Raw genomic sequence first — 22,770 nt, 5'->3', positions numbered from 1 at the left:
TTAGCAGAAGTCAAAGTCGGGGAATCCGAGATCGACACCCCACTTGGGCTTGGAGGTTCGGTGGATACCCTCGGTCTTGTGCAGGTCATTGAGAGACTTGAGGTCCTCCTGATTGAGGGTGACGGCGGACTTTCCGTTCTCGATGATTCGAGAGTTGGTGACGGACTTGGGGATCACAACAGTGCCGTTTCCAATGTGGTAGGAGGTCAGAATACCGCCGGGGGTGGTCTTGTACTTGTCGGCAAGCTTGAGAACCAGCTCGTTCTTGAGCAGGGGACCTCCAACAGAACCAAAGGGCGAAAATGCGGTCATGACGATGTTGTGCTTCTTGCAGAACTCCATAAGCTCGAGCTGGGGCAGCAGAGGGTGCAGCTCGACCTGGTTGACAGCAGGGACAACCTCGGCCTCCTTCAGGAGCTCCTCGAGGTAGGGGATAGAGAAGTTGGAGACACCGATGGACTTGGTCTTACCGGTCTTCAGAACAGCCTCCATCTGCTTCCAGGTCTTGGGCTGAGATCCAGATTCATCGATATCTCGAGATCCGTCCTCTCGCAGGGGGTAGACGGGGTCGTTACCGTTAGGGTTGAGAGGAACGGGCCAGTGGATGAGCAGCATGTCGACGTAGTCGAGGCCAAGTCGCTCGAGCGACAGATCCAAGTTCTCCTCGACTCGGTCGTGGTAAGTGACCCAGATCTTGGTGGTGACAAAGATATCCTCTCGCTTGACACCCTTCTCCATGGCTCGCTTGATGCCAAGGCCGACGGCGTCCTCGTTTCGGTAGTTAAAGGCGGTGTCAATGTGTCGGTAGCCGCCCTCGGTGAGAGCGCACTCCACGGCTCCAGCAACCTCCTCGGTTGTGGACTTCCAGGTTCCCAGACCGATGGCAGGAATGGTCTTGCCGTTGTTCATAGTAAAGTCGAGAGAAGTCATGTTGTTTGTGTATATGTGTTCGTGTGTGTTGATAACGAACTCTTACAGCTGGCCGTACCCCCCTATATATACATTTTGAGCGGATAAATAAGATAATCATGGCTCTCGCACAAACCTCAGATTAGCGATTCTGAGTCGCCATATTGGAGGTTTGGTGACGTAATGTACCTGAGATCTGCACGGTCCAACTTTGCAGCAGTGAAAATTCGGCGTACACTTTTGTCATAAATGACGCACATTTGTGTCCCAACGGCGAGCTGCCGATTACAACTGACGTCATAGCAAGCCCGCATCGATACGAACCGGAAAAGGGTTTTTCCATGTGGTTCGGCGTTATTCCGGTCCTTCGGACTTAGATAAGCGAGGATGTGGTTGTTAGTGTGTTCCGCATTGTTGGTATTTGAGTCGCTTACTAACAGAGAGAGAGAGAGAGCAGAAGATGGGATACGTTACGATACGATACAATACGACACAAGTCTTCGTCCATTGAAAGAGAGAGAAGGAAGGAGAAATGTACTCAGCACTTGTAAAAGAGTTGCTTCTTTTGATCAATCCCGATTGCCAATGGTGTTGGTGGTTGCTGTTGCTGTTGCCGCTTTCTGTTATTTCTTGTTTTTCATACGTCTGGTCTCACATATTGAGTGCAACAGCAAGATCGACAATCTATGACGTAATTGAGTGCAGATGAGGCCTGCAGGGATGGATTCGAGCGAGTGGTCATTGCCAATTGCGTCTCCCCTTAGTATTCTTCTCCGCAACTCCGTCTACGGTGCTAGTTGGAAACTACAGTAGTTGCAACAGTTGAGAAAGGGACCTTGGAGTACCTTTTCGGAATTCCTTGGGTATCAAAGTATTGAAATGTATACCAATCAAGGGATGCAACCCAAGTATCTGACATTAAGGCTAGAGTTACAGTCTCTTCACAAACATTATCATGAGCTATTGTTGTTTAGTTGCCGATATGGACGCTCAACCTGTTGAGAACTTAGTTGGTATTTACTTGACTGATGCATTCGTTCTTGTATATCGCCCAAACGTCAACGTACCCGTTCAAATATCCAAATTCCTTGAATACTACGTAAAAACAACTTCTCTCTTCTTCTCTCCTCAACAACTGCATCCCGACTTCCTTTGGTACCACGTACTGGAACTAACACATCCCTTGACCAGATAATTTTTTTTTCGAATGTCATTATAGTTGGGTCATGCACAACACCAACATGCATCGCGATTTTGACAGTCCAACTGCGCCACAACATGACGGAAAAAGAGGCAACCAACGGGGTGGCAAATGAGGCTGAATCCCCAGAAATCAAGGAGGAAAACATGACGACAAAAGGAGAAGCAGTAGCCGAGCCCAAGTCTCTCACCACAACTTCTCTGCCTTTCTCCTCGCCTCTGTTCCAGCTACTACTCGCCCAAAAGGTGTACGAGCTAGGAGACAAGGAAGAGACGTTCGCGCGAATCACCAACGACATCAACGAACATCCGCTGCTGCTGGACCAGATTCCGGAGATTGAAACATCGCCAATCTCACGTGATCAGTGCTACCAGTGGTACCTGGAGCAGCTGGAATCTGAGGGTCTCGAACAGGGCAAGGGCCAATGGATCATGCAGCTGGCGCAGTCCAAGTACGACAAGTTTGTAGAGCAGCTGGAGAGCGAGATTGAACAAGATGGCGTGGATTTCATTGCAAAGGTGGGGGAGATTGAGGAGATGAGTAAGCAGGAATCGTGAGGTCATGAACAAGACCATAAATGAAGCGAATGGCTCGAGAATCCCCAGAGCAAGATACGCAATTGATGAGGTGATGAGACCATTAATGATTCAGTTCTGCCAACGCTATGCCGACCCCTTGGTTGTCTGAGTCACGATCTAGGGGATACTCCAGCGAATGACCTTGGCTATCCTTCAACTAACAAGTACCTCAATTGGCGGTCCCGAAAGCCTTTATACACAGTTTGCTACCTAGATATCTCAGCATTCGGATCATCGAACGACTTTCCACTTGTGCAGTGGAGATGAGGCATGTGGTTATATCACAACCCAAGACAGTTTTCTTGGACATGTACATAAACCAATGATATTTATTCAAATTAGTGTATGATGCAAGGATAGCGCAGTTAACATAAAACAGTGCTTCCTTTAGTATAAAGTAAGTTGCTGTAAACACCTGAATCACTCCTCTACCGTGTTGTCTACTTCTGTTTGACCCAGCAAAGATCCTGCCATACGAGAAACACACGATACTGGTGGTGTATATGATCGGTTAAAGTAGCAGCTCTTGTGTTCTTGTTGTATGTGACCTCGCCGTAATGCGTGAGATATACTTGTCGTCTCTCCGGGTCGTTACTGACGACTTTGATCAAAAACAAAGTAGAAAGTACCATCAGCTCTGGAATGCCCTATAAGAGCCCACTTTTCCTTTGAGCTTTCTGTAGAACTTATTCTTGGACGTCCAAGTCACTGTTGCTGGTATCTTGATTGTCATGGTATGTGGTATGAGTGTGTTATCAGAGAGTGTGATATAGTGGACACTTTTTGTCTTGATCATAGACATACAGTAACAAGCCAAAATACAATATATACGGGGCGTTATCAGAAACAGCAAGTACGAGTGCTTGTGCTGTAAGTGCCATAGCTTGCCATTGAGGGATGTACAGCGCAAGTACCAGTACCGGTACTTCTTTCAATTCAATTCAATTGATTCCGATTTATTCATGTTGTGGTATTTTCATTACATAATTCTCCCATTAATGAGATAAATCTTGAGGTGTCTTACTTGAAATGTAGTAGCTGGCACCAGTACGGGTACTCGCACTTTTATTACGTACGTTGTATGTACTGGCATCTCACCATGTGTACACAGCACAGAGACGACGACACAAATAGACCACCCGAAAACACACCCACAAGTACTAACCGCCTCGTTCATCAAGACGGGCTCAAAAATATCCACCTCTCTCCTTCCATCTGATCCCACTGCAGGTATGTTTCAGCAGCATGGCTGTTTCAAGCTGTCGCATTGTAAACAAACATGACAACAATGCGCTAGGGACGAAAAGGCAACGATAGCGTGTTTGGCATGGGTCGGGTACCTGGCATGTAAGACACTTGAACGGAGAGACGCTGTGAGCAGAACCTGACTGGCTACTTGTAGTAAGAAATGGTAGTTAGCGTACTTTCACCACAGTACATCTGGGTGGTCACAGCAGCTGAACCTCCTGAAAGCGCAAGGATCGTATACAACTGCCAGTATTGTACTTGTATTACAATACTCGTACTCGATACACGTACAGGTAAAATATGCGTGCCTTCTATTGTACAACCAGGGTCTCCATTATACTAAATATAGAAACGGAGATTATTATTTTCCACAACACTAGGACTTCATTTCCGCACGCTTGGTGGTGGAAGGTGGAGATGCCGCTGAGAAAAACGGTCTAATGATAGTGTCAACATGGCCTCAATATAGCCTTGACATAGCCGGAAAGCAGGGTGCATTCTGAAACACAAGTGATAGGTGCCATATGTATGAGTATATACGTAGAGGGAGGTGGTTGGTTGGTGCCAGCAGTGAATTTATTACATAAACTGGGTTTTCGCACGCGATTTCACCTTTACTTGGACCCTCACCAACGTTCTCACTGGCACTCAAAGGGTCCTGCTGCTCCTCTTCAACCCTTGTGCCCCTTGTTTCGTGGCTGTTTCACATAGAGTTCATTTTCAGAGCAGTGTGGGTGAGTCGTTAGGGCGATTTAGCTCTAGCAGCCAGCAAGGTTTTTTGAAGGCCCTGACGGAGAGTAGATGAGGGAGTGTAAGGGGCGATGAGAAGCGATATTGACTGTTCGAAAGGCGTACGATTGTTCTAAAGTGCTCAAATGGTCGATTTCCGTTTCAAGCTTCTCAACAGCTCTTCAGAAACCTGCACTTTGGGGAGCCCCATTCTCCTCGTCTGTCTCCAACTAGGTTTCGTTTATGCAAAAGATGCCCCTGTCACGTTCCTTTAGTCGAATGTGTTTTGGGAAAGTCGACACTCACGCAGCTCCTGCTCCTCCTCAGACCACGACAACCGCACGACCATGAGACAGCCATTCTCGTACCGACCGCAGTTCCAGCTGGGGCTGCTGATGGGCGATCCGTTTGCGCTCTCCACCATTTCGCTCGGCATCATTGGTTGGATTATCGCCCTGGGCGGTTCCATCGGCGCCTCGGACCAGTTCAAAAACTTTGGCTGGTGGGGTCTGGCGTTCGAATTTTTTGTCATCCTGTGCGTCTTCCTCGTGGTCGCCACAGACTCGGTCGAGCCCTACCGCCAGATGCTGCTGGCGTTTCTGGCGTTGGCCACCATGTATGTGACCAACTCCACCAACAATGTGGTGTACAACGGCACATCGGCAAGCTCGGCGTCCGGCGCAGGCCACATTCTGCTCTCCATCATCAACTTTCTGTGGATGATCTATTTCGGCACAACCCACGAGGCAGGCATCCATGCGTGGGTTGACTCTTTCGCGGCCGATAAGGGTCACTCGTACAACAACGACCAGTTTGCCATGCGACGGTCTAACCCCTTCTCGCTGCATGATCAGCAGCGCCAGAGCCTTGGCGTGCCCGGCCGGCCGGTCTCCGCCTACTCAGCTGGAATGGGAGGCGTCGCCAACTACAACGGCCTGCAGCTCGGCGGGTTTGAAAACTCGTCCAATGCCGAACCACACCAGGCAAGCCCGGCCTTCTCGCAACAGCAACAGCAGCAGACGGCCACCCCACAACAGGCGACTGACTCGCTCTTTGTGGCCACAGAGTACCCATACAGAGCCCGGGCGGTTTACGCGTACCAGGCGAACCCTGAGGACGCCAACGAGATCAGTTTCGACAAGGGCGAGATTCTCGATGTCAGTGATATCAGTGGAAGATGGTGGCAAGCCCGGAGGGACAATGGAGAGATTGGTATCTGTCCTAGTAATTATGTTGAGCTGTTGGCATAGGTTTAGCAGCAGTGCGACTATGCCTTGTCTACAGGCATTCCTAACGTGAACCACAATTTCTCGTTAATACACCATCCAGCAAAGTACATCTGATGCACTCACTGCGACCGCTCACGCCACGCCTGAGCCGAGCCACTGTAAATCCAGTCGCTCTTGTTATATTCTATTTACCATATTTATGTTCTTATACTAGTAAGATATATTTACACATACGAGGCGGAGGAGGAAACAGAAACGCGGCAAGTGATACAGACAGCTCTGAAGTGCTATGATATGAGGGCAGTAAAAGAACGAGGTGATGTGGGTGTTCACTTCTCATACACTTTATACACAATATTCTTATTCGAATATATATCATTAGTTATGTTCTTTTTATTATATTTTATGGAATTAAATCTATATGTAACTCTTCGTAGCCATTATTGAAGAATGACCCAAAAACCAAACTCTCCATATCTTATGGTGGTAGAGGACACACCGTATACACAGCCTTCCTCAACACGAGCACACACCAGTTTGCGTACTAAAAAGACAATATGTCAAGTATTATTATTAGAATCGAAGCTCTACCAAGTTCATACAACCTCAGCAAAGTCCACAGTTACTCGTAGTCTATACCTTCCTGGTACAATCCACTTCATCTGGACTTGCCTAATGAAGCGCGATGTTCAACTACAGCAGAACTACTTGTAGATGAAATCATGTGCAGTAGACACTGTCACTTGTAGACACCACTGTGCAACGCGATACTTACTCTACACAACTACCTACTAAGATACCAACTCGTTGACAAGATAACAGACAGGAAAGTCGCTTTGTGATACTTCAGACGTTCACGCTCATAGGACGTCAGTCACAGTTCTAGTACAATGAATAAGACTGACAAAGACGGCATCGGATGACCAGCAACAGATATAGCAGATACCTCAAACACACCCAAGCTCAGAATTCAGCCCTGTCTATATACAGATCCATGAAAGCTCACGAGAATGTCTCTACGATCAGTGCTACACTACAACGCGTGAACGGGGGCCCGCCCGCCGTTTGCCTTTGCCTTCCACCTACATCTCTCAACTCTTTGCGACCCTTGGACACACCCCGACTTCACGCTTGAGTGCGTCGAGCGTCTTCTTATACGCCTCTTTCCTCGGATGGTGTCCTTGGTGTGTCTGAGTTCTCTTATCTCATGATCTATTAGCTCTAGTTGTCGTCAGACACTTTTTCCTCCATTACCTCCTCCTCTTCCTCCTCTTCCTCTTCCCCCTCTGCTTCCCCCTCTTCCTCGTCGCTGTCTTCGTCGTCAGATCGACTGTCCTCTGCTCCTCCGCCCTTGAGAATCTTGACAATGACTCGCACAATCATGTACAGCCAGATCAAGGTGATGATCTGCAAGGCAATGAGCAGTACAACAAAGACGCGGTGGAGGGCCGGGTTGAAACACGTTTCCTGGCCATCTTCATCGCGCAGACAGTTTTCGGCCACCAAGACTGGCGCCTGGAAGTAGGCCGACCACGTGACGTAGTTGTACAGGCCGTGGCGGAGCACCACCCATGCAATGACAAAGAGCCCAAACATGGCGTCGCACATTGTGTCGTAGCGCAGGTACTTGAGCATCTTGGCCGACGCCAGCAGCGTGTCCACGCCGTCCATGAGCACAAGAATCAGGTGGCCCACGCGGGTGTAGTAGTAGTAATACGAGCCGCACATGAGCGCGCAGGTGACAATGTGGTGCGTGAACATTTGGTAATGGTCCTTACGCTTCTCCTCCATGTTAAGCACAAAGATCTGCTGCACCCAGAAGCTGAACTGGATCAGGTAGTAGGCCTTGAAGAAAGGGTCCAGCTCAAAGTGTGGGTATCCCCTCCACAGCTCCTCCACGTTGAGCCAGTAGGGCGAGTGGTAGTACAGATAGAAGCCGATCCACGTGGACGACGTGTAGTAGATGAGTGCCCAGCCCTGCTCAGCAAACCGCAGCTGCGGCTTTCGCTTTGTGATCTTGAGAGCCCGGGCCATTGGCACCAGTACAAAGTCCATACAGGCAGCTCTCAAAAACGTGAGAGCTAAGATACCTGTGAGCACAAAGTAAATGTCGTCGCGGCCTCGCGAGTAGTAGGCGGCCACGCCGTCCACCTCGTGTTTTGGGTACTGCAGGTGGAAAAACTTGCGGGTGTATGGTCGGAGGGCAGCGAATCGGTGCATCACCACAATGTAGGTCAGCACCTTAAGTGGAAGCGTGATTTGTCGCGCAGACAGGTAGTCCATCAGGCCTCGCCAGGCGGTGGTTTTCTGCTTGTGAGCCACGGCCACGGGCGGTTTCGAAGCCTCCACCGGGTTGGCTCCTTTTGGAGATGCCATGGTGGTCTATGTGTGTGAAAGAGGCGAAGTGATGTGATGTGAAAGTGAGTGTTTGACGGGTGAGATGATATCGGTACCTGTGTGTGCTCTGTACAATGTCGGACGGTCAGTTTCGGTCCTGTTCAAGTCGTCTTTCAGTAACAACCTCCTCCCTGCTGCCAGCGCGCACTGAAAATATAAACGTGTCCGTGTTCTGCAAGGTTAGGGTGAGGTGACACTTGTTGTGGGACATGACTGTGCGTGAGAGTGAGAGAAGCTCAGCAGGGTTTGTGAGGTATTTCATGGCTGACAAACCATGTGTGGCTCTGCAGATATTTATATAAGGTCGTTCTCACGCATTCCTCCTCTGTTTTGTTGTCACCACCCGTGCCCATTTACCCCTTCTCGTCAGATGCTTAAAGCCGAGTCAAGGATCTGTCCCATTCATCCCACCACTAAGCGAAGCTCTCAAGGTTTGGACACGAACAGACTAAACGAGAGGCGCGAGGCCACACACACAAGCTGGGAAAAAAGTGACATCGGCGTGATGCAAAGCAAGTCAGCACACGAATCACATGAATCACACGAATAGATTTGTGAGCCGCCTACTAGCGTCCAGAAAGACTCTCTTCTTGGTTCCGCATCTCCTTTCCCACGTTTTACCGCCTCATCCACCCCCACACCAACATCTGAAACACCACTAAGAGCTGGCCCAAAGGAGATTTGGAGATCCCCTGTTGGCCTATGCCTCGCCTGTTTAGGGCGTCTGGACTCCGAAAAATGAAAACTTTAGACCTCTTTCCCCCAACAATGGGTTAGGGCGATGTGTCACGTGTTATGGGCATCTTGTACCGCTGAGTATCGGCACAGTCATTGATACGAGCAGCTGATATTGTATCACGTTGGATTATGTCCCAGTGTGTCTGCACAAGTACAGTAGTTATTTCTTTTTTATCGTTGTAGGATTCGCTGCCTCGGCTTTCACTGCTGTCGTTGTCTACACAATGTTTATGCTTACTCACCAAAAAACACTAATTAATTACAGTACAAACGAGAATCGACGTCACTGCCATCACAACTTCTGATTGATTTGTGCATCCCTTAATCGCTCTTTGCGTGGAGATAAGCGCGAAATTTGAGATAGGTGCGAAATTGGAGGACGCATGGCGGCTAGAGCCGCTGATTTAGGAAAAACTGTGTGGTTCTGAGCACGTACAGCACGAAAGCTGTGACGATGAAGGTTGTGGTATTTAGTTGAAAAGTCCAAGTAATACGTCTAAATTCAAGTAAGCTGAGTACGAGTACTCAAAACAACAACAAAAAAAATTGGCAGCTATGAATCAGTATTCAATTCTACAGTACTTCCAAAAGACTCCAGAGTCAATGAGACACGGCGGACAATCCAATGGTCTTGAAACAGCTGATAGACACTCATTTAGGTACTGTACTGACTGACATTCCCAATTTACATCATTTGATTCAAAATTCAAAATTTCTATTTGAAATTCAACATTAATCACACCATGTGAACGTTTATCTCTGAATAATGATAAAGTAGCCCAAGAACCAAGAAATCGAAGAGGGAAAAGCCAGACATCTGACCAGAACTCGCCCCTCAAAGCATCCATGAGACCACGTCAATACTATCGTCGTACAACCTCGTAAACTCGGGATACTTCAAATGTCGACGTCCACCTGTCAGATGCACGAATGCAACTCTAACCTCCACACTGTTATCACAAACCCACAGCACGAGGAAAAACGAGCCCACTGAAAACCACACATACAGCACAGGCTCGACGATAAAAAATGGTAAGTACACATCTCCTCAACGCTCAGACACCTTCTAACACAGTCGGCAAACTACTGGACAAGTTCCCAGAGACTGCATTGGCTATTGACCAAGGAAACGCTTGCAGAGCGAAGAAAAGGCCTGGAAGACATATTCGACCCAGGGAAGCTGCAAACCATCAAGGCGCTCAATCCGTGGCATGTTCGTGTCTACTTGCACACCCTGATTCATCTTTTGGGTCAGAATCTGTCGATTCGACAACGGATTTTGGCCACGGCAGAGGTGTATCTCACTCGATTTCATACAAAGGTGCCTTTTGGCGAAATCAACCCGTACCTGGTGGTAGCCACGGCGGTCTACGTGGCATGCAAAGTCGAGGAACATCCACAGCATATCCGGACTATCACCTCAGAGGCTCGATCTTTATGGCCCGACTACATCTCGCATGACCCAACGAAGATTGCCGAATGCGAATTTTACCTGATCGAGGAGCTGGGAACGTACCTGGTGATTTTTCATCCCTACAAGTCGCTGATGCAGATTTCGGATGCCATGGCAAGGTCCAACGCTCAGATCACCATGGCACCAGAGGAGATCCAGGTAACATGGTCCATGATCAACGACAGCTACATCACCGACCTGCATCTGCTCAACCCGCCACACATTGTCGCCATGGCTTGCATCTACATGACGGTGGTGCTGCGGTCGCACATTATGCGCATGACTATGCCCTCAGAGGCGGTCAAAAGCCGAATCGAGGCGTTCATGACGTTCTTCGGAGAGTCGAACGTGGACTTGGAACAGACGATTGATTGTGTGCAGGAAATGATTTCGCTGTACGTCAACTGGGACACATATTCGGAAAAGCAGTGTCGGGTGGAGATTGCCAAAGTAATTACATAACGACCAAACTTGGCGCAGCCAAGTGAACGAGACATCATCAACCTAGGTTGACTCCGGATACACTCTCATGTGTGTGAGCTGTTGTGGGTCAGTGACTGATGGACTACCGAAAGACACACATTTTCGACGCGATTATTACATCTGTCTCAACCACGACCGCCGGTGCAATCACAGCTAGAACAGTTACAGCCATGGTAACTTCTGCCACTACAGGTTTAGTAGCCCTCGCAGATAAGTTTCACGAACAACAGCATTGGCTAAAGGCATAGTTGCTCCACCTGACACTGCTACAGGTACGCACGGATAAGACTGCTGCCGGCTGGCAATTTCTCGTCTAAACAAGAGGAGGCTACTAGGGATTTCTCACTCAGCTTGGATCCATCACCATACGCTCTAATGATAGTGACTATTTATTTATTAATATAATCCAAGGGTTCATCTTTGCAACAGAGATACAACTTTGACTTCTCACATTACTGTAAGCTTGCTCACATTGTATGTAGAAGAACATCTAAGAAATGACTCCGAATATGACCCTATGACGTAATTTCTTACTCGTAACATGCTGGATTCATCCGATATATATTTTGCTTACAATGTCGCAGCCACAAATCGAACACACACCCACCCACGTTCTTCACAACTGTCATACCGATGGACAGGGTAACTCTCTTCACTAGGGCAAGTCACGTGCTACACACATTATAAAAGTCCCAGCAAATTTGCACCTTCTCTCCTCCATCCGAGTCGAAGAATTGCAGTTCGAAGCCTACACAAGGATTTGTCAAAAATCATCTTTTGCTTCGGGGAAAGTCTCCGGTCCACTATGGCAACACTTCCGGTGACTCACCGGGATGGGTGACAACAAGTCATCTCTGGCGCTGTGTTTCATGGCCCATGTCGTGGTTTGCCACCCCTCAGAATGCACAGGACTTGTCATTAGTCTTTCATCCAGCCAGCCGCAAGGCTCATCTGGACTGTGTGGAGAGAGGTTGGTATAGGCTACGTCATTGGGCCATGATAGCTCGCCGTCCTCTTCGCGAGGAGCTTCTATTCGACGCTGGGAATCTCTCCTAAACGATAGTCATGCAATTGCTACCCCAGTAGTAACCCAATGGAGCTTATTCTCGACTTGTGATCTCTTTTTTCCTTTCCGCGCCTGGAGTTGGATCTTGTGGTCCAGACTCGCTGCACCGTCGCACGTGCCGGGCGCTTTCAGCAGATTTTTATCATGATGAAATATCAAACAATCATAGAGTCAAGCTCAGAGGAACTTCACACGCCTGGAAAGATGGTGTGGTTGATTTCAGCGACGAGAATTGTATAATGTTCTGAACAAAAATCTGCGGAAGCCCTGAAATGAGAACCAAGCGGCGAAAGCCACGAGCTCTCGATCTTCATATCTATATACTTACATTATACTGAACTAGTTATTTATTGACTTAATTAATTACCAGTGAGGATTTATTTTTCTTAATAATAAGATCGTGATGCTATTCTATTTTACAGTTAAGTAGTTAGCTACTGTAGTTAGATACCGTTCTGTATTAATGACACGGCCAAAAGAAATACGCCATAAGAATGACAAGGGTCAAGGCCATCATACAGTGTTCTCTTCTCCACCTGCTGCACACAAAAGTCGAGAACAACAAAGTATAGGCAACCATGATAACCAGTCATTCCTAATTAGGAGGTTTATACAAATCACTTTTGAGGGTGTATTCCGGGGCTTTCAGTGTATAACACTGTAGGATAGGAACTTGTCCTATATTAGGCTGACATATACAATAAATACATACTCTAGAAGAAGAGGGAACAACCAACGAAGGAAAGCCTATAGAAGTCAGATGCAGAAGAAGAGTGGAGCAGGCTCGAGGATGCAGTTTTGGGGTTGTAGAGATGGAAAAGTGGGAGGTGTGAAGCTCGGTTTCGGAGAACACAGTGTGGCTTACGTCACTCGTCTGTTCACTTGATCACTCACTCTGAGAAAACAAACCAAACACTCGCTCTGCTCCGGTTAGTCATGTTCGCCTCTCCGCTACTCCTCCTTCCAATGATCTCGGATAAACTCGTTCTGCATATTTCCCCCACTGGATAACTCTACCGCATACAGAGCCAGAAACGCCAGCACGCCAACCCAGGCCCAAAGCTGGCTGCCCTGTGCACTCCAGTCCCACATTCCGCTGTTCTGAGGCACGTGCAGAATGTCAAAGTTCTGCATGATCAAGTGTGTGTACACCGCAATGATGACACACGGAGCGTATGCATAGAGAATGAACACCCGACGGTACGACCGTCTGTATCTAAAGGTGAAGCCGCCGGCGTAGTGGATGCCGGGAATGATCCGCGTGGCAGCGTAGAAGACGCCAATGCGGAACGAGAGCGACACAAACACGTGGGGCGTAATGGTGCTGATAGCGCCGTAAAAGAAGTCGAACACGGCTGTGAACGATGACGGCACAATGGCGGCAAACGACTTGGCAAGCGCCGAGTACGAGTCCATGATGAGTGGAGGTAGCGGTGGGTACTGCTGCTTGGAGCTGTACTCGATTGTCACGGGTGGCTCGCTGGTGCTAGACTTGCGGAATATGAAGTACAGACAATAGACGGTGTATGCGAGGATGAGCGACGACTCCAGCGAAGAGCCCTTGCGCGAAATGACACCGTAGCTGCTGAGGCAGAAGCCCAGCGTCAGCACCATGCCGGCAAGAGTGCCGGTGCTTAGATCCACCGAGTCCGTGGCAATGTAGATGCGGTAGAGATTGTATGCGGTGGCGGAAATGACGCAGCCCGCGGAAATGAGCAGGACAATTTCCCACGAATCGCTCTTGCGGTGCACGAGCCACTTGGACACCTGGCCAATGGTCTGAATGAACAGCAACGTGCAGAAGCCCTCGAGAATGTTGAAGAAGGGCGCGGAGCTCTGCATGAGCGCATCCCAGGGCATGACCAGCCGCTGCAGCGCCACAGGCTCATTGTTGTTGGCGGTATTGAGACTCAGGTAGAAGATGAGCAGCGCCGGAATGAGAATGGTATGCAGATAGTAGAGAATCTGCGCGACATGTCTCAGCTTGGTACGGCCACTAAGTATGCGGAAGGTGGACAAAATGAAATACGATACCACCAGCGTGAAGGAGAAGGCCAGGCCGCAAAACCGCCCCCCAATGTCAAACGACAGTGGGATTGTGATCATCACCAGCGTCAGGTGGATCAGCGAGTATGCTGCTCGAAACAGCGTTAGTATTGTGATCATAGGGAAAAGAGAACAGAACGGGGTTCTGGAGTTTGTGTGATTGGCGTGTTTGTGTTTGTGTTCACCAATTGTCTTGTTTCGGGTTGAGCCGTGGAGCTGTCGTCTATCACCGTCTGTGTCTATCGTCTCACTGTGTCGCTTCTATCACTACAGCCGAGGTATCAGGTCGCGGGCGAGGCAATGTGATGGGTCGTTTTGTGTCAGATTGTAGGGAGTTGCCAGGTTTCCGATTGCTTTGGTTTCGCTTCAACCGGCTTTTGTTTTGCGCTCGGCTAATCTCTCGCTCGGGTGTCTGTCTAACACTACTTGTAGTCTGTGATTGAGCTGACGCGTATGGCAAGCCCTGGCACAATAATCCAAATTCCAAATTTGCACACCCAACCGTATTGAGATAAGCTTTATTTTTAGTCAGCTCGGGTGGTAGAGATACCACGGAAGTAGTGGTGTGCTGTTGTTGTCAGGACACGTTAAGTGGGACGATTGAGTCGAATTGTCTTCCAATAAGATCTCTTTTCAGCCTAACTACCTCGGAGACTGCCCTTTCTCCTCTTATATGGACGCTCGGGTCTCTTTATTTTAGTCAGGGCTCGGGCTGAGACACAGTTAATTTTATGTGCATCTCCATACAGCGGGGACAGGGTGCAGGTTCAGAATGTGCTGGTACTGTACTCACACGAGTACAAGGGGGCTTGTGATTGTTTGAGGAGCCGAAATTATTGTGGTGCCAGATGATCGGCTCATTTAACGGTGCGCTAGAAGCGGGGTAACATCGTTATTATTACCCTTAGTCTGGACCCAGATGAGATCTATGGGTACAGCAGAAGGGGGTGCGATACGGGTATACGTACGTACATACAAGTACAAGTAGTGTCTGGCTGATGCTGCTCCCTCTGAGGGACAGCCTCCGTCGTGTCTTTCGCCGAGTCTCCGTTCGAATCCTGGTTGCGTTCATTTACGCATGTTGATAAAAAAATATTTTAGGCTTCTGGAATATGCAGTGGGAAAAATATCTGAGGATCAGAATATCTTACTCATACACGCAAGAATGGCTCGATCTCACAAAGTGACCAAACCCAAGCGCCAGCAGGTCGACACATCGGGGTCGTACAACGCCCTGATGGTGCTGATGGGCGACAATGTCAAAAAGGCTGAAAAACGGGTTGAGGAAGAGGAGCCGGTGGAGCAGGAGCTGGAGGAGGACGATATTGAAGGTGCTGGAGAGGAAGAAGAGGAGGTCGACGAGGAGCAAGAGGAAGAAGAGGATGCTGATGACGCCGAGGAGGACGCTGAAGATGATTCCGAGACCGACAAATACGATCCATACAAACTGCATTTCGAGGCTGAGGAAGCCAAGTACGTTTCTGTCATCAAGTCTGAGGAGTGGAAAACCTCGTCGGAGAAGACCAAGATTGGTAGCCAGCCCGTTCGAATCACATACACAAATCTGGAGGATGCCGACGAGCTGTTGGACTTTTCCGAAGCCCAAAAAACCGAGTTTAGCAAGTACACAGTTCGGCCCCGGATCAAGGATGGCTTCAAGCAGCTCAACGGGTCTCTGACGTCGGTACAAAAGGCCATTTACCCTTCACTCATGGCCTACCGGGATCTGTGCTACGCCACCTCGAGTCTCAGTGATACCGAGGAGTTTTCGCGGCTAGTGGCCATGCATATTGCTCAGCATGTTGTTCGAACGGCTGAAGAGGTGGCATACAACACACGTATTTTGAAACGAAACGCCGAGGAGGGAATCCACGACGTTGAGTTCCGGGATCAGGGATACACAAAGCCACGAGTGCTGGTGCTAGTGCCCACAAAGAACGCCTGTTTCGAGTTCATGCAACTACTGGTTGGCGCTTCAGGAGTCGATAGAGAAGATAACAAGGCGCGGTTTAACAAGGCGTTCCACGAGGCTGGCGCTGTGCTCGACACCAAGCCCGAGGACTTCCAGAAGGCCTTCAAGGGCAACACTGACGACATGTTCTGTCTGGGCGTCAAGCTACGAAACAAGAGCATCCGGTACTACTCGTACTTTTACCAGGCTGACATAGTATTTGCGTCTCCTCTGGGTCTCAAAACGCTTGTGGGCAGTGAGGGTGACTCCAAGCGGGAGTTTGATTTCCTGTCGTCCATCGAGATCGCCTACTTGCATGAAACCAACCACATGGAGATGCAGAGCTGGGACAATGTGTTGACGGTGCTGGGCCAGACTAACTTGCTACCCAACGAATCTCATGGCTGTGATTTTAGCCGAGTCAAGAGCTTCTATCTTGACGGACTAGCCAAGCACTTCCGACAGACCATTGTCGCCTGCCAGTTTGTCACTCCAACCATCAACTCTGTCTTTTCCAACACAGTCAACTTTGCGGGCAAGACCAAGATCACTCCAATCTACAACGGAGAGCTAGCAGTGGCAGGCATGAAGATCCGCCAGATTTTCACCCGGTTCAAGGCTCTGTCTGTGTCCGATGAAATCGATGCCCGATTCAAGGCCTTTGTGCAAATCACGCTTGAGGGTATGATTCGCTCGGGAGACTACTCCGGAACTCTCATCTACGTGCCCACCTACGTCGAACTTGTGCGTCTCAGAAACTACATGGACGAGAAGAACATTTCTTTTGGTGCCATCAGTGAATATTCTTCCATCACCGAGGTCAAACGACACCGAACGCTCTTCCGAGACGGCCGAGAAAAGATTCTGCTGTACACGGGACGTCTCCATCACTACCGACGATACTTTGTCAAGGGAGTCAAGTCGGTAGTTATCTATAAACTCCCTGAGAACCCGGCCTTTTACAGAGAGCTACTGCTGTTTCTGACCCACTCGGTCGATGAGGGAACGCTCGAGCAGTCTATGGCAAAGTGCAGAGCCCTGTTTACCATTTACGACCTGTTGGCCTTGGAGAGAATTGTGGGAACGAAGAGAGTGAAGACAATGGCAAAGAGCGGAGAGAGCAGTTATGAGTTTTATTAAACACATAACTCCCAGACCGAAGCTGCTTATACACCTAATGACGGATTCTGATCTCACTCATTTCTTTCCCGGGTAGCTCACTCTCTACAATCTCTTTTAAGACCACATATATAGACACTAATAAAGATACAACTGGTCGAGATCATGCGTGTACCCACTGTAACTTGTGAGAGAGCTACTGTATTTATATGTCCTTCGTTTCACACACGGCTAAACATGAGACTTTTCGGTATAGCACTCATGGGTTGTAGACACGATCCGTTTGATATAAGAATGCAACTATCATGTTCTTCTCGTATGATCTACTTGTAGTTAAGGTACTCTCAACTCCTCGTATCCGTTCTTCTCAGAAAAAAGGTCCTGCCTGTCCATTTGCACACCACAAACAAAGCCTCTTCTCTAACAGATAACCACTGCTTTTTAAAAAGTCTCATTTCTATATATCCACCATTGCTTATTTCTCTATTTTGCCATCTGTCGATGGATGTTAGTTGTAAGTTGCTGACTACTCAATCAACTTGCTGACGGCCATGGCGATGCAGCACAGGGACACGTACGGACTGAGTCGTTCGCCAATTCGGGCTGCTTTCCAGAAGATGCCGAGGGGTCTGTGTTAGTACGGGGGTGGATGGAAGTGAATGGTGCGAAACATCACCAACGGACACGGATGGACATGAACGCAGCTGGTAGGCAAGCAGTGAGTAATATAGAACGTGTGGGACAGCTGTAAGTGGAGCTTGTGGGAGCAGTTAGCAGCCATACGAAGCAGAATGTGGAACACCATATGGCCCCTTTTTTCACTACAACTCCAGCTCACCCTACTATGAAGATCACAGCACAGTATGATCTAGCTGCTGTTGCTTGCCATAAGAGAATCAACTCCAAGTTCAGGTGTGCAGATAGCTCGCTCTTTTGTTGAAGGAGAATCACGTGGAAGAATTGGGTGCCAGGTCACTTATGTTGCTATCGACGTGTGGAACGTGACACTGGGAACACAGCCGTTTGTCTTACCGAGTCGTTGGAGATGTGTCGTGTCGCAGATGTTAGGACCACGTGACTGGATCACGCGGCCCACGCAACAGGCTGGTGTCTGTCACGTGACTTGGTACTCACCCAGTCTTGTTCCGGTCCATAATGGCGGGAAAAGTGGCATGGACGTATGACGAGGTGCAGATGAAGAGCAGGATGACCAGCAGTAGAGATTGGAAGTTGAAAAGTGCGGACTGTGTTAGTTGTGCACCAGAAATCCTAGTAGCGTTTGTTGCGGCGCGATACTCACCATTTTAGCCGAGTTGGAGGACTACTTGGTTGTGAAGGGAGTTGATGTAAGTGGTGATGTAGGTGTTGAAGTTAGTTGTATTTTTTTGCATATACATTCATTTAATTATAACTTTGCCGTGAAAGAATAACCTTTGAAATGAATGTACGTATTGTACATACTGTAGTTGTTGTGCATGCGCCAGAAGTTGAATGATGGTTAAGACTGCGAGTAAAAGGGGCAATGGAGGAGAGGGGGCCTCGATTTAATGGTGAGAGGAATAATAATCATTTACAAGTAGATGAGAGTAGTTATATAAAGGATTAGACAATTATTGGTGAAGAAAACGAGGATTGTAAATCTATGTTTTCCACTAATATCTTCAAGTTTACTCCATCAATAGTTAACTAGTGGTTAAGAGTTGCCAAGTAAAAAACGAGCAGACAACTGTACAATGAAGATCCCAAGGATGGAGTATTGGGTATCCACATCGTTCGGTACATACTATTCTACAAGCACATACTGTGTGGACTCGTATAAGTACGGGTAGTTTCATATATCTAAGTCCAGTCAATTTCTCAAAAAAGCGTTTGGCTTAACAAACAAATTGCAATTTAGAAAAACCTTACAAATGTGGAACTGGTTTGATGTTGCTACCCCCATTCACATGTTTACATATACACACACGCGCGTTCATCTTTCCATCTACTCCCCTCCTCCAGAGAAGTAAAAAATGCAATCTATTGTCATCGGACCTTTCCGATATAAAAGTATTTTTGTCATCACTTGGGGCCTGCTTTCCTCCCTTCATGTTGGGGGTTCTTCTCGTCCAGTTTCACTCGCCTCCTGACGTCCCCTTTCAAGAAGTTCCTCATCGATTTGACAGTCGTCTACAAGGCCTTTTATTTTGTCGATTCATTTGCGTCCTTGGTAGACTCATCTCCAATTTGAAGGTCCTCCTCAACCCTAGTTTCCATCTCAGCTTCAATGTAAAAGTCCGCTTCCTCCAGTTTCGACCATGCTGTCCGTGTAGGCTGTTCCACCTTCTCCTCCTGCATCTCCTTAGGAGCAGCCATCTCTCTGGCATACCGCGACTTGTCCAGAAACACGTCCATCCACTCCTGGACCATGCTGATGGGCGGCTTCAGCTCTCCGCCTCCAAGCCCCTGGTGTTTTTGAACATGCAACCGTCTAAAATAAATAAAAATGTACGCCTGCTTCTCCTCGTCCGTCCTTGCCAGTCGCACGGCCTCCAGGCAGTTGGCCTCGGAAATCAACGCAGTTCCTCCTCGAGCATCGATCACCCCGGTCGCCTTGTACGCCTTCAGAGCCGCCATGAATAGCTCTAGAGTGAAAATGGCATTGTCAGGCTTCGTTTTAAGCACGTACTCGGTCAGATAAATGAGATCATCGCCCGTCCACGTCTCATGCTTCTCAAACCCTTGGTACATGTCTTGGAGACACATTGTGGGCACTTCTCCAAAGTACATCTGGGCCATTTTGAGCACTCTGGTGCACTCTGAGAAGGATTTGTGGTGATGGAGGAGCATGGAAAACGTTTCGGGAGTCATGGTTGTCGGAGGAATGTCACCTATAGAGCTCATGTGCTTGTATGTGGTAGTCTTGGCATTCTTCTTCCGGGCCGTCTTCCTCTCGAACTTCGCAGCTTTGAAAGCACTCTTGTTCTGACGAACAGCATTGTTGATCTCGCTGGTGGAGAACTGGGCAAGATGCGAAATCACAGCCACAGCCTTGTCGTATCCTCCTTCACCACTTCGCAGTAACCCCCATATCAGAATGTTGACATCTTGGGGTCCCGTGTCTCTGCCTGAATAAAGACTGTAGAAGGTCTCCAGAGTGTCCTCACCAGCCCTTAGTCGCTGTCTGAACACTGTCTGTACTGTAGTGGCGTCCCATTGCACTCCCTTTTGCTCCATTTTGTCCAGCAGCTCCTGAAATGCCTTATTATCTCCCTTGCAAATCACCAAGGCGATATTGAAGGTAGAAACAGGCCATTCGACGTTTCCTGAGAGCAGCTGCATCATGTATTCCATGTCTGCCGAACTCGGGGGCGCTGGCTTTGCCGGGTTGTATTGAGTCTGCCAGTTTTTGTCTCTCAGCACGAGGTACACCAAGGTGTTGACTTCCTTGATAGATAACGGGATTTTACATTCGCGCATGTCTTCACTGATAGTCAACAACCGCTTGATGGTGTGTTTATCACGCAGAGCCGGCGATATGATCAGATCCAGCAGTTGTTCCAACTCAGCATGTTGCAGATGAAGCGGTCTGGGTGTGGGCAGGTTCAGATACAGGTTGTAGATGTCGTCGATGTTGATTTCTTTCGAATAGAGCGCCTTGGTGATGGAGGCGTAGACAGATTTGTTGATACGCTTCCGTGGCACCATGTACCGCAGCTGGCGGGTCTCGTAGTAGTTAAGACTCTCTGGATCAGTGTTGCGCCCCTTGCGTGGGGGTGGCTGAGATTGAGACACAGAAGGTACGTCGAACGGGCGGAGTTGGCGGATTTTCGATTCCATGAGAGTGGAAATAGCACGGGTGGGAGTCACGCGAGCTGAACTGGCTCGGAGCACCGTTCTAACGGCCCTTTTGTGCATTGTTGAATGGTGATATTGAGATCAGAAAATAGTTGCAGGATGGAGAAGTTTAAAAAAATCTGGGGAAGGTCAAAGGGTGTTTGGTCTGGTGTCAGATGGAGTGTTATTGCACAAATTTGACGTATTATATGATTCAAGTATCGCAGATGTGCCTGGTTCAAAATTTAAACCTCTAGGGTGAATATTGAAGGCGAGAGAAAGACAGTCATTTTGTTGATCGCGTAATTTCCCAGTCAACTAACTTTGGATATTAGTTGGTGTAAAACTTAGTAGGATGAGAGCATTAGATAGCACTGTTGTAGGGGTATTAGACAAGTTAAAGAGATTGTAGAAGTTTTGTTGACAAGAAGATGTCATAAATACCGACCGATGGTACTTTCATCTACTTCCAACAGCGTTTAAGACTGTATACATCTTTTGTTAGCCATACAAAGTTCAGGCACACATACTGCGGATATGTGTACAAGTTGTCCATATACAGAAGGATCTTGGGATATATACTGATTCAATAATAGTTTCTTCAGTTATAATACACCCGAAAAATCCGCGGAATCTTTTTCCTTCTCCATACACATCATGCTCCACCTCCGAATCACCCTCCCACACATCTCCCAGCAATGACTTATAGTTGTTTTCGCTCATAACCTATAGAAAGAGGGGAGGGTGCGCACTGTGGCTATCTGAAGGGGAATTCCTACAACCAAAAAAGAGCTTCTCATTAAACTAGTGTTACTGAGTAATATTCGATTATCCATTTTCTCCTCATCTCCGCCATACCCCCATTCTATTCCCATACCCAATATCTCTTCCTCCTGATAAACTTTTTCAGTGAAAAAAGCATGATCCCACAACATCTCACATTCACATCTGTGAAACAACACACTTGTATCCCCACACACCATGTCGCAACGAATCAAGACCGCCGCCGTGGATATTGTGCATATTACCAGTGGCCGAATTGCCTCCGGCATGCTCTCCCACGAGCCCATCTGGTACCGGGCCATGGCTGCCAACATGCCCACCACTGTCTACCAGCACAAACCCCATTTTGAGAAGCTGGCCCGAATCGCCCAGCGGGAGTCTGAAAAGCTCAACGAGTTTATCAAGACGCGGTCCAAGCCGGTGCGGGTGCGAACCCGGCATCTGTATGAGCCCGTGCACCTCAAGTTCATGGAGGATGAGATCCGAGAGATTTTCTACAAGCAGCATCCCTGGGAGCTGGCGCGACCCAAGCTGATTGTGGAGAACAGCGGTGACGATCACGTGACCCAGGACTGGTCCAAGATGTACCAGGCCAACAAGAAGCTCGACGGTGAGTCTGTGGTTCAGCGAACCATTTATCTTCTGGGTGAGAAGAAGACCCACGACCAGAAGGCTCTTCTGGAGGCCTACGACAAGGCTCGATTCGAGTTTTACAAGCTGCGAATGGCTGAAGATGTGCAGAACGTCACTGCCGCCGAGGAGGCTGATATGTTTGGAGCCTGCTTCTCTACCTCGTCGGTGGAGCGAAACCTGTTCCATGAGCAGAAGCGAATTGAGGATTGGAAGGAGAAGGCCGTGGAGATGACGTTGGATATGGGTGCCAAGTAAGCATGAGAGCAGCTAATGATTTCACTAGGTCATGAGCCTGGCGAATTTATCTGGACCCAGGCTTTTGAACATTAACATACTCACATGCTCCCGAGCCTACCAACAACTAAAATAAAGTGTATATAGTCAAGTTATG

At 48.4% G+C, this 22,770-nt stretch overlaps 12 protein-coding genes across 12 annotated transcripts; 6 read left to right on the top strand and 6 right to left on the bottom strand.

Moving 5' to 3' along the window:
• Positions 1 to 930, bottom strand: YALI1_D05111g (uncharacterized protein; the record flags this gene model as incomplete). Its single annotated transcript, XM_502389.3, has 1 exon — positions 1 to 930. One exon carries the CDS (start codon positions 928 to 930, stop codon positions 1 to 3), a length of 930 nt encoding a protein of 309 aa, XP_502389.1.
• A 1,257-nt stretch (positions 931 to 2,187) lies between these two features.
• Positions 2,188 to 2,667, top strand: YALI1_D05099g (uncharacterized protein; the record flags this gene model as incomplete). Its single annotated transcript, XM_502388.1, has 1 exon — positions 2,188 to 2,667. The coding sequence occupies one exon, from the start codon at positions 2,188 to 2,190 to the stop codon at positions 2,665 to 2,667; it is 480 nt and encodes a 159-aa protein (XP_502388.1).
• A 2,345-nt stretch (positions 2,668 to 5,012) lies between these two features.
• Positions 5,013 to 5,915, top strand: YALI1_D05070g (uncharacterized protein; the record flags this gene model as incomplete). Its single annotated transcript, XM_502387.1, has 1 exon — positions 5,013 to 5,915. One exon carries the CDS (start codon positions 5,013 to 5,015, stop codon positions 5,913 to 5,915), a length of 903 nt encoding a protein of 300 aa, XP_502387.1.
• Positions 5,916 to 7,115: 1,200 nt separating this feature from the next.
• On the bottom strand, positions 7,116 to 8,270 carry YALI1_D05038g (uncharacterized protein; the record flags this gene model as incomplete). The annotated part of the gene is made up of 1 exon (XM_502386.1): positions 7,116 to 8,270. The coding sequence occupies one exon, from the start codon at positions 8,268 to 8,270 to the stop codon at positions 7,116 to 7,118; it is 1,155 nt and encodes a 384-aa protein (XP_502386.1).
• Positions 8,271 to 10,058: 1,788 nt separating this feature from the next.
• On the top strand, positions 10,059 to 10,944 carry YALI1_D05019g (uncharacterized protein; the record flags this gene model as incomplete). The annotated part of the gene is made up of 2 exons (XM_502385.1): positions 10,059 to 10,061; positions 10,105 to 10,944. The coding sequence occupies 2 exons, from the start codon at positions 10,059 to 10,061 to the stop codon at positions 10,942 to 10,944; spliced, it is 843 nt and encodes a 280-aa protein (XP_502385.1).
• Positions 10,945 to 11,042: 98 nt separating this feature from the next.
• On the top strand, positions 11,043 to 11,370 carry YALI1_D05008g (uncharacterized protein; the record flags this gene model as incomplete). Its single annotated transcript, XM_068282601.1, has 2 exons — positions 11,043 to 11,179; positions 11,238 to 11,370. 2 exons carry the CDS (start codon positions 11,043 to 11,045, stop codon positions 11,368 to 11,370), a joined length of 270 nt encoding a protein of 89 aa, XP_068138702.1.
• A 669-nt stretch (positions 11,371 to 12,039) lies between these two features.
• Positions 12,040 to 12,345, bottom strand: YALI1_D04997g (uncharacterized protein; the record flags this gene model as incomplete). The annotated part of the gene is made up of 2 exons (XM_068282600.1): positions 12,040 to 12,156; positions 12,226 to 12,345. 2 exons carry the CDS (start codon positions 12,343 to 12,345, stop codon positions 12,040 to 12,042), a joined length of 237 nt encoding a protein of 78 aa, XP_068138701.1.
• A 637-nt stretch (positions 12,346 to 12,982) lies between these two features.
• YALI1_D04978g (uncharacterized protein) lies at positions 12,983 to 14,197 on the bottom strand (the record flags this gene model as incomplete). The annotated part of the gene is made up of 1 exon (XM_502384.1): positions 12,983 to 14,197. The coding sequence occupies one exon, from the start codon at positions 14,195 to 14,197 to the stop codon at positions 12,983 to 12,985; it is 1,215 nt and encodes a 404-aa protein (XP_502384.1).
• A 958-nt stretch (positions 14,198 to 15,155) lies between these two features.
• On the top strand, positions 15,156 to 17,168 carry YALI1_D04969g (uncharacterized protein; the record flags this gene model as incomplete). The annotated part of the gene is made up of 1 exon (XM_502383.2): positions 15,156 to 17,168. The coding sequence occupies one exon, from the start codon at positions 15,156 to 15,158 to the stop codon at positions 17,166 to 17,168; it is 2,013 nt and encodes a 670-aa protein (XP_502383.2).
• Positions 17,169 to 17,673: 505 nt separating this feature from the next.
• On the bottom strand, positions 17,674 to 18,450 carry YALI1_D04936g (uncharacterized protein; the record flags this gene model as incomplete). Its single annotated transcript, XM_068282599.1, has 3 exons — positions 17,674 to 17,775; positions 18,281 to 18,390; positions 18,447 to 18,450. 3 exons carry the CDS (start codon positions 18,448 to 18,450, stop codon positions 17,674 to 17,676), a joined length of 216 nt encoding a protein of 71 aa, XP_068138700.1.
• Positions 18,451 to 19,328: 878 nt separating this feature from the next.
• YALI1_D04910g (uncharacterized protein) lies at positions 19,329 to 21,044 on the bottom strand (the record flags this gene model as incomplete). Its single annotated transcript, XM_502382.1, has 1 exon — positions 19,329 to 21,044. One exon carries the CDS (start codon positions 21,042 to 21,044, stop codon positions 19,329 to 19,331), a length of 1,716 nt encoding a protein of 571 aa, XP_502382.1.
• A 900-nt stretch (positions 21,045 to 21,944) lies between these two features.
• On the top strand, positions 21,945 to 22,634 carry YALI1_D04901g (mitochondrial 37S ribosomal protein mS23; the record flags this gene model as incomplete). The annotated part of the gene is made up of 1 exon (XM_502381.1): positions 21,945 to 22,634. The coding sequence occupies one exon, from the start codon at positions 21,945 to 21,947 to the stop codon at positions 22,632 to 22,634; it is 690 nt and encodes a 229-aa protein (XP_502381.1).
• Positions 22,635 to 22,770: the final 136 nt, after the last annotated feature.

Source organism: Yarrowia lipolytica, chromosome 1D (genome assembly GCF_001761485.1).
Source record: "Yarrowia lipolytica chromosome 1D, complete sequence".
Taxonomy (NCBI): Eukaryota; Fungi; Ascomycota; class Dipodascomycetes; order Dipodascales; genus Yarrowia; species Yarrowia lipolytica.
This window is presented reverse-complemented; position numbering and strand designations above follow the sequence as displayed.